Source organism: Xiphophorus maculatus, chromosome 1, assembly GCF_002775205.1.
Source record: "Xiphophorus maculatus strain JP 163 A chromosome 1, X_maculatus-5.0-male, whole genome shotgun sequence".
Taxonomy (NCBI): Eukaryota; Metazoa; Chordata; class Actinopteri; order Cyprinodontiformes; family Poeciliidae; genus Xiphophorus; species Xiphophorus maculatus.
The window spans coordinates 14,849,561-14,859,879 of NC_036443.1; the positions used below are offsets into that span (position 1 = coordinate 14,849,561).

The window sequence follows — 10,319 nt, forward strand, 5'->3', positions numbered from 1 at the left end:
GTGGTAACGGTTTATTTAGTTTAGTTTTTCTGCCAAAATCAAAATCGTTGTAGTGTTCACAACTTTATTGTTCCACCATCCGCGGACAACGACGAACAACGGTTTGACGTTATCCGCTTTGAAATGGCGTTGAGGCAGTTAAAGGCGCTTTAATTTTTTTTATTATTTTTAACCTTTTGGGCACTTCAGCTTCTAAATTCTTTGTCTAGTGCTAACTTCCGAACCTTACCTATATTTTTGCGCTTTGCACAGTTGTTAAACAAAAATGTATCGCAGAAAAGTGTGAATAATTGACGTCGCATAATAAGGCCGCAGCCAGCTCCGGAGTTGCGTAGAGATTACGGCCGCTTTCCAGTGCGTGGCCCTGCCGCAGACCTGCTAGTTGGTGAGTCCCCAGCGCTTAGAGGTAGCTTAGCCAGTGGACGAGGCTTGAAAAGAGCAAGCTCGATAGTCGTATTAGCTTTAACGTGTGTTTTGCAATTAACAGTTAAAATAAAACAAACTGATTTTTTATGTGTAGACTTTTATAAATATTTCTGCTAAACCGTTTTCTGATTGGACTAGCGTTAGCATATTCGCTTCTCAAGTCATTGCACTGGACTGTGTTTACAAACAGTTAGCTACCCATACTGCCACCAAGTTTGTTTATTTTTTTTTGTCGGTATCGTGTCTTACCAGAAGCAAAGTGATTCATGTTAAATTCAGGAAGCAACATAAGTGGCAGCGATTCTGTTCATTGTAATTACATTTTAGAGTAGTTTTATACTGTAACATATCCGCAACTTATTGCTATCCGATTGTGAAAAAAGGAAAACATGAGTAGTTGTTAAGCTAGCTAAACCATTGCACATTATTTCCTAACTGGAATGACTATTTTACCCTTCTCAGAAACCAGCTTGCATAATTCTGTAGTTTTGCACATATTATGAGCGGCTACTGACAATTCTTTTTTTCTTGCTTATTTTTGTTTTAACAGCTTTTTAGGTCATTCCCGGCTAAACATGACTGTCGGTAACAGAGGTCTGGAAATGAAGTGACACAACTAGAGTTCTTTCCCGTCGCAACCATCATTTTTATCAAATAGCTTCTACTGTTTGCATAATATACATATTTTTTTTATTAAAAAGCATTTTGCAAACACAGACTTGATATGGCGTCAGTGCCAGTGTATTGCTTATGTCGCCTGCCCTATGATGTGACGCGCTTCATGATTGAATGCGACATCTGTCAAGACTGGTTTCATGGAAGGTAAGGGTTTTTTGTTGGTGATGTTAATCCACAAGTTTTAATATTCAAAATGTGTTGTTTCATGATGCGTTTTCTACATTGAGTCGTGTCTAAAAGAAGAATAATTGAACTCAGTTCATTTAGCCATTCGACTTTGTTTCTGTTCTTGTTTCCTGACCAGCTGTGTTGGTGTGGAAGAGGACAAGGCAGCTGAGATTGACCAATATCACTGCCCTAATTGTCAGGTCACCCATGGACCTTCTGTCAGTAAGTTTCTTTCATTCTTTTGTTGGAGGTAATTGTAAAAAAAAAATATATATATATACTGTATATAACCGGAGCAGGAAATGTGCCTAGAAAAGAGCTGGACTGCATGTGTATGTGTATTTATCTAACTTGCTATCAAGTTGCCACAATTTTACGTGTCAATTTTTCAATTGACATTTGATATACCTGTATGGGTATCTAGGTGTACCATACAGTGAGTGGTTGACAGGTGCAGAAACGCAGCAAACAGCTAATCGAGATGCAAACACATGTATGGTGCACACTCCAAAACTCACAAACGCCCCAAAAATAAAATAAAGGCGGTCGAAAAATGCTGCAATCGCAGAAAATGGAAGCAAAAACATACAGGCAATAAAACAAATGCAAACCAAAAATTCTTCAGTCATAGGAAAGAATCAAAAGGTGAAATGTCGCAAATACAACTGCAAATTTGTTTCACTAAATATAATTGTTCCAAGCCACTGTGGGGAGTCTGGAGTAAGCAGTATTACCTATGGAAATATGTTGCTGTTAATAATATCGTAAAAGACATGAACTGTAATGCACCTTTTCTTCCTTTCTCCAACTTTCTTGTGGACATCCCATCAAATCATGTCATCCTGTATTTAGAGATTATCATATCAGCCCATTCCTTATGTTAAAAACACACATCTCTGAGATTCAGTTAATCTTACTTGACGTTGAACACTGAATAATCATTGTTGCTACTTTATTTTTTTAGTGCGCAAACGGCGTGGTGGCAATAAGCAAACAGATGGAAATACAGGTGTAGCAAGAGATCCCAGTAAGCCTGTAAAGACGGGGAGCCCACAGTTTGTCAGGGAGCTTCGTAGCAGAACGTTCCCAAAGTAAGATCTTTGTCTGGTATTTATTTATTCATTTATTTATTCATTTACGCCTTTACTTATGAAGTATCATTGTGAAGTGAACTGTTGAAATATTCAGTTTTCCTGCACTTCGCTGTGTTTGCAGTGCTGATGAAATCTTGCTGAAACCATCTGGGGCTCAGCTGACGGTTGACTTTCTGGAAGAGCATTCTTTCAGCGTCCCAGTCATGGTGTTGAGGCGAGATGGCCTAGGCATGACCCTTCCTCCGTCCTCGTTCAGTGTCTCGGACGTGGAGCACTACATTGGTACATTTTTGCTAAATTTAGGCACAGCACTACATTCTTAAACCTCTTCAGATTTTTTACATACAAAACTCACCCATCTGCTCTTTTCTTTTTGCTTCAAATGAGTCAGACATTGTTGTAATATTGAGTATGCAATCATGATGGAGGTTCAAGGAGTATGATGAAAATGCAGTTTTTACCAGTTAACATATTTTTGAAATATTTTTAAAAGCAGTCAGTAATGGTCAGAACAGTAGTTGGTCAGAGAAATCATGTTTTTGTCCTTCTGTAGTGTTGCCTTCGGTTATTTGTTCTAAATGCTCTAAAATCTGTTAAATTGAAGGTGCAGATAAAGAGATCGATGTTATTGATGTGTCTCGTCAATGCGACCTGAAGATGCGACTGGGAGACTTTGTTGAATACTACAACAGCACCAATAGGGACAAAGTACTCAATGTGATCAGCCTGGAGTTCTCTGAAACTAGGTACCAGCAAGAAATGGCAAATTAGAATACCTGGTTTTATTAGCTATCCTTTAATTGATATGTTTGGAAATTGATATAGGCTCTCAAATTTGGTGGAGACTCCCAAGATTGTGAGAAAACTTTCATGGGTGGAGAACCTCTGGCCTGAAGAGTCTGTTTTTGAACGGCCAAATGTGCAGAAGTACTGCCTGATGGGAGTAAAGGACAGCTACACAGACTTTCACATTGACTTTGGTGGCACTTCAGTATGGTACCATGTCCTGAGGGTGAGATGACATTTTTTTATGTGTTTTGGGAAGTTTAGCCTCTTTTTGTGTGACATGTTTATAATGAAACAAACATTCTTTCCATTTTCACTCAGGGTGAGAAAATCTTCTACCTAATTTCTCCCACCCCAGCCAACCTTGCACTTTTTGAGCGCTGGAGTTCCTCATCCAACCAGAATGAGATGTTCTTTGGGGATCAGGTTGACATGTGTTACAAGTGTTCTGTCAAGCAAGGAAACACACTGTTCATCCCTACAGGTATTAATGGATGCTTGTTTTTGTTACGTATCAGAAAAGGGATTTTGCATTGCAGGCAAATATTCTATATTTAATGTGACTTATGTCTGCTGAGAACCACTTCTGTACTTAACTGTGTCAGTATCCTATATCCTGTATACAGTATCCTGTATATAGCTAAAATGATAAGCAGCCAATTTATAAACCTACGTGACTTAATGTGGGCTAAGTTTAGATCAGTAAACATTAATAGCATCTATTTTGCAGGATGGATTCATGCTGTGCTGACTCCTGTGGACTGCTTGGCCTTTGGTGGAAACTTTTTGCACAGTCTCAACATTGACATGCAGCTTCGGTCAGTTTTCCAATAACTCTTCAGTACTGTATATTAATTTTTGATTAAAGTATTTTGTATAGACCTGTCACAATGATAAATTTGCTGGACAATAAATTGTCCCAGACGTTTTTACAATAAATGATAATATTGTTTTGAGTCCATTTCAAGTAATATAATTGCATAAATATGCAAGGACACATTCATTCTCAATTATCAATCCTAATGAACATTTAAAACTGGAACTGGAAGACATTTTAAAAATCCAAAATAAATAAAGAGAAACAACAAATAAAACTATCATAATTATAAAGACTGTGTAGCAAAATTTTCCTTCAATAAAAGGACTGGTTGAGACTAAGGCACCAGACTGAAGCATTCTGTCATCCAGATTTTGATAGAAAAAAGTAAAATAAAAAATTATGCAAATGGAAATTACTGAGTTTGTTTTAATTTACACTGATTTATTGCTTATTGCAACAGCCCTAATTTTGAGTTTTAAAACAATTATGATTATGACTTTCTAACTATTAAAAGTTAAATAAATTAAGTAGTGAAGCATAATGCATTTTGAGTATTTTTCTACACTGAATCAACCAAGACAATTGGGACTTTTGTTTTGGAACTTATGTCTCAGATAAAAAGTTATATTTTTTAGAACTTTCTTTAATTCAGTCTAACCAAGACCTACAAACCTGGCACAGTTCTGTCAGGAGGAGTGAGCCAAAAAGTTTGTGGAAGGAGATTCAAAACATTTAACTCAAGCTCTACAGCTTAAAATGGCATTCTGCTGAATTCTAAGAAAATTAATTTAAATGTCAGACTTGAAAGAAAGTGCAAAAATCTTGAGTATTACTGACTTTTAGTGAACATAAGTAATTTTAGTAATTCTAACTGACCTTAACCAGGAATAGTTTTAGCTGCCTTTTTATACCAGAAAATACTTTTATTGTTAAGTTATTTGTGTGAAAATCTGGATTTAACTGTTTTTCAGTTGGTAGCAACAACACAATAATTACTGAACTTTAATTCCTGAAGCTTCGCAGACATCAACATGTACAAGACAGGCTAAATAAATTGCTGTATTAGTTGGATTTAAGCTTCAGAATTTGTTTAACAACCTGAACCTGTTGGTGCCTACTTGAGACAGTACCTGATTCAGTGTTTAGGAGTTTTAAATGGAAAGAAGGTCGAATGAGGAAGTTGTCCTGTTTTTTTTCCCCCCTGCTGAACTCTAGTTGCAAGCAACAGTTTAATTATCAACCAAGTCAAGCCTACAGCTTCAGCCAACTTCACAGCAAACTGAATTTTATCTTTTTTGCTGTGCCAGTACATAAGACATGTTGGAAACATTTTAACAAGACCAGCTAATTATCTACACAGAGATAATTGTCAGATCAGATGAAGTGAAATCATCTGATCAAACCACTGATGTCCAACTTATGCTTTCGGTCATTTTAGGGCATACGAAATAGAGAAGAGACTGAGCACAGCCGACTTGTTCAAATTCCCCAACTTTGAGACTGTGTGTTGGTATGTTGGGAAGCACCTTCTTGACATCTTTAGAGGTGAGAAGTTTCAATATGTATTTAGTCACTTTAAGTTTTTTTTATTTCAATTTCTCTAGTGGTGTAACTTTTTCTGTCTTCCAACAGGATTGCGAGAAAATCGCAGACACCCTGCCAGCTATCTTGTTCATGGAGCTAAGGCCCTTAACAATGCTTTCCGCACCTGGACTCGCAAAGAGGTAGAATTATACTCATAGTTTTTGGTTAGATTCCTAAAGTTAGAAGATAAGAATATCAATAGTAATACCAATGTTCGTTTAATGTCTTTAAGTAAGTATAGACCTAAATTAGTTTGAAACTTTCTTTAAACTTATTCATTTATCTTGTTTAGTGTACAAATGAGAAGTTTGGTTTTTTTTGTGTTTAGTTCTGAAAGTCATTAGTTCAAACTTTTTTGTAGATGCTTGTTCATATTTTATCTTTAAATTGAAGTGAAATCATCTGATCAAATATTGTATAAGATTACTGACGATGATATTCTGCACTCAGGCCTTAGCTGAGCATGAAATGGAGATACCAGAAACCATCAACACTCAGACATTGATAAAAGACCTTGCAAAGGAGATCCGTCTGGTTGAGGTAATTTTTTTTTAATTCTATATTTGTATTTGAAAATATTATTCACATACCTTTTTATGTTTAGTGATAAACTGACCTTTATTTCATCAGGATATATTTCAGCAAAACATTGGTCGCACAGGACCTCAGTTTCCTGGTGCTCCACTCTCCAAAACCCCGCTGAATGCTGCCCAGAACTCCGGACGCCCCCCTGGAAAAAAGAAAGGGCCCAAGCCTAAGGAGGTTCTGGGAGTGTTTGGACCAACAGGAACCAAAAAGAAAAGTCAGAAAGGGCTCCTTAAGGCAGAAGCAGGAGAACTCGAGCTCATTGAGATCCATGCCAAACATACCCTAAAGAAATTTCAACCTGGCAAATCCAAGCACAAGAACAAGGTGTGTACTTTTTCTCCTATTTGTTGTAGCTCTTATGTTAACATTTCTAAAGGTTTTCCTGTTGTTTCTGATTTCTTTTTGTCGCAGCTGGAGCTGCCATTGGAGGAGTTTGAAGGGAAGGTGAATAAAAACAAACTTAAACTTGTCTTGACAAATGGCAAAATCCAAGGGTGAGCGTTAATACTTTCCTTTAAGTGTTAAAGATTTTGTACCTTGAATTAAATTTTTTTTAATGCCTGTTATTTCTTGAATTACTTAGTAAGAAAGATGGCAGCAGTAATGGTGCAGGAAGTGCTGCGAGCTACAAACACCTAGCCACAGAGGGCTCCAGTCTTTCTGACCTGGAGTCTGAGGATGAGTTGCAGATTGATGAGACTCCTCCTCCTCGACGCAAGCCTGCTGGACCAAACAAGAAAAAGAAACTAAGTGGCAAGTATTTGCTTGAAAGCAAACCAAACAATTCAGTTTTGTGGTTTCAAAGAAATATAGACTAACAGAGCAGAAACATCCATTCAGGTTTACCAAGGAAACTGCCCAGAGCCAAACCTTGTTCTGACCCTAATCGCATCAGGGAGCCAGGAGAGGTAGACTTTGACATCGAGGTGAGATTTTTAGGGGATTTTTAATTTTTTTTTTTTTTTTTTTACGGATGCACCCATTGTGATGGACCAAACAGAAATTTTTATATCATAACGTTGAGTTAAAAAAAATCACACTATCACAGCAATTACACAAACATGACGCCAAATATGTACAAAGTTGTGCAGAAAATCAACAGTTATTCCTTCTGTTAATGAAGTAATATAACATTATTGTAACTGACTAATACAGTTACAATAATGCTATCTATAATATTTGATTCTTCATGCTTTTGCAATGGGAAATATTTTCATACAGCTGAATTTTATTTTGATGTTAGCTAAATAAAAGCATACATTTTTCCTGTCAGTAATGCACATTGAGGTCTGGAGAGAGATGGAGCTCTTACTTTTATGCTTCATACATTTGGGGAAAAAAATGGTTGAATTTCTCCACCATCTCATTAAAAAGATAGAAGATGCATAGATTTTTATTCCCATCTTTTTAATTTTTTTTTTTTTTTTTTGCATTACATCTGTTTAGATTTTATTATAGAAATTGTTTGGTTTAGAGTTGTTACATTTTGAAGAAAACCTAAAACAGATTCATTGTAATTAATTAATTGTAATTAATTAGCTGGTCTCAGTGGTTTATCATAAGTTTACTATTTTCTCCTCTTTGAGCTAAATTTTATTGCCTAATTGTTAGACAAAATAATTGATCTTTTCACCGATGTGATGGTTTGAATAGTGTGTTTTTAATTCAAAAATAATTTATTGATCTGAAAGGGAAGTTTAAATTTTAAAAGAAATAAAATAATTTTTACCTAAATTTCTGCTTACACTGACAGTATTGCATTTTGCTGTTAAAGTGTTTTTTTTTAAAGATTTTTTTATTAATGGCAGTTTTCTCATTGCGTGTTTTCATTCAGGAGGACTACACAACCGATGAAGAGACGCTGGCAGCTCACGGGGTGAAAGGTGGTGCAGGGGGCATCCTTGACTTGTTGAAGGCCAGCAAGCAGGTGGCAGGATTAGACTCTGCAGCTCTCAGGTTTGTTGACTTGATCTTTGATTGGTTTATTAAAAATGGTGTCATGGACATTTTCAGCTAGAATCTGGATAACCTTTTTTATTTTTAGACAGCTTTAGAATTCTTTTTACAGTCTAAAAATTTGTAAGGTTGTCTTTGTTAAAGAGTAACATTTTTGCTAAGAAAAGCAAGTGAAATTTTATTTTATACTTTTTTGATCATAGTTCAGAAATTACTTAGAATTTCTCCTGTCTCTGTTCGGGAGGTGGGTTTTTTATATTCTACTTTAGGAAATGTAAGTATCAGATGAATAGTTATTAGAATATTGCTTATTAAAAGGGTTTTTAATACAAATATGCAACAATATCAGATAATATTTCACTTAATATACTTTAGTATACTTTGTTTTTAATTATGGAGCTCCACTTGTTATTGATGATGTTTTTTTCTGCTTTCTGTTTAGCGAGGAAGCACCAGCCTCGCCCAGCACCCGGGACGCCATCCAGGGCATGCTCTCCATGGCCAACCCTCCTTCCTCGTCCTCCTCTTCTTCCTCTTCCTCTCCCTTATCAATCTCTGGAGGCTTGACGGAGGGATTAGCAGCCGTCAAGGAAAAGGGCGGGAGAACTGTGTGGGTGACAGGGGGGATCAAGAAGACTGCAAATCCTGAGAAAAAAGCAGTGATTCAGCGGCCTGGTAAAAGGACAATCAAAAGGCCGGCCCGTCACATCAGTGACGAAGACAGTCCAGATGAGCAAGAAACCCTGGGAACTTGTTTTAAGGATTCAGATTATGGTGAGCACCATAATGCGTTGTCTCCGCTGCTCATTTATACTCTGATCAAAGCATGAAAGTGTTCTGCATTTAGTCAAAGTTAAGACATGTTAATTCTCTTTAAGTTTACCCTTCTTTGGAGTCTGACGAGGAAGATCATATTAACAAGACGAAGATGAAAAGGAAAAAAAACTGGGATGACACACCCTGGAGCCCTAAAGGTATCTCCTTTTAAAATGGCCGGGATGCCAGTCAGATTTTTTTCTGAGCTAGAAAATGTCTGATGAGTTGCTTTTACTTACAGCAAGGGTGATGCCCACACTTCCTAAACAAGAACGACCAGCCAGGGAAGGGGCTAGAGTCGCTTCTGTAGAAACTGGTCTTGCAGCAGCTGCTGCCAAGTTGGCACAACAAGTGAGTTGTTAAAGAAAGATGTCACGTTCACAAATGTGCCATATTGGAGAGTATTGACAAGATAAAGAGTCGTGTTTCCTTCTGGTTGTGATTCAGGAGCAGCAGAAACCTGCTAAAAGGAAGTACACTAAAAAGCAGCGTCCTCCTGCTCCCGTTGCCAGTCCTCCCCCAGCGCAGGCTGAGCCCACCCCCGCCTCCCCAACACCTGCTCCAGAGTCAGCAGCAGATGCCAGCCCAGACAGGAGGATGGATTATTTCTCTGCCAGTCTGTTAGACCATGAATACACAGCAGGGCCAGGACCTTTTGGCCCTGGGGGCCCGAGGGGCAGTGGGGCCATGGCCCCCGGTGTGTTCCTCTCTTCGCGACGACCTTCCATGTCACCTCAGAACAGCAGCTCCCATGCTGGTTTATCTCCTGCAGGGTTAGCCAGTCAAGGAATAACAGGGATCGGTCAAGGTAGGCACAAATATGACCACATTTACTGCAATGTTTTCACTTCTTATATCTTAGCTTTATTTATATATTTATTTGTTTATTCTTCTTTTTGCATTTCTGCAGGTAAACGACCAAAGAAAGGTCTTGCAACTGCAAAACAGAGACTTGGAAAAATCCTAAAGATTCACCGCAACGGAAAACTTCTCTTGTGAGAGATGCTTGTTGTTTGTGGCTGATGACATTAAGAAAGAAGATGAGACCGCTGAAGTTGGTCTGAAGGAACTCGAGATAGTTATCTATATTTTGTACTCTTAACTGTTTCCACTTCTTATCAACTGTCGTCATATCTTGCCCATCACCAATTTTCTGCCTGACTCCACTTACCTATATCTGCGTCAAGGTATTTCCAGAGGCACGTCTGATTTGAAGTGAAATCACTGTAATTTGCTGGAAGCACTCTTTATGTGGTAGATTATTTTTATGGCCACATATTTGATACGGACAATAGGAATTTTTTTCTAATAATTTAAAGGCAAGTTTACACGGATTTTTCATAAATTTTCCAAAAGGAAGTTGTTTTCTTGTTGGTTATATTTACAAGTTGTATCTAGGCAAG

The 10,319-nt window shown here is 37.6% G+C and overlaps 1 protein-coding gene across 1 annotated transcript; it reads left to right on the forward strand.

The window, feature by feature from the left end:
- Positions 1-88: 88 nt before the first annotated feature.
- On the forward strand, positions 89-10,319 carry phf8 (PHD finger protein 8). Its single transcript, XM_014469642.2, has 22 exons — positions 89-385; positions 977-1,248; positions 1,409-1,494; positions 2,237-2,363; positions 2,488-2,648; positions 2,971-3,112; positions 3,192-3,378; positions 3,474-3,636; positions 3,883-3,970; positions 5,411-5,517; positions 5,605-5,696; positions 6,007-6,096; positions 6,187-6,468; positions 6,556-6,638; positions 6,728-6,897; positions 6,985-7,070; positions 7,979-8,100; positions 8,543-8,874; positions 8,979-9,074; positions 9,158-9,267; positions 9,364-9,724; positions 9,827-10,319. Exons 2-22 carry the CDS (start codon positions 1,151-1,153, stop codon positions 9,913-9,915), a joined length of 3,072 nt encoding a protein of 1,023 aa, XP_014325128.2. The 5' UTR covers positions 89-385; positions 977-1,150; the 3' UTR covers positions 9,916-10,319.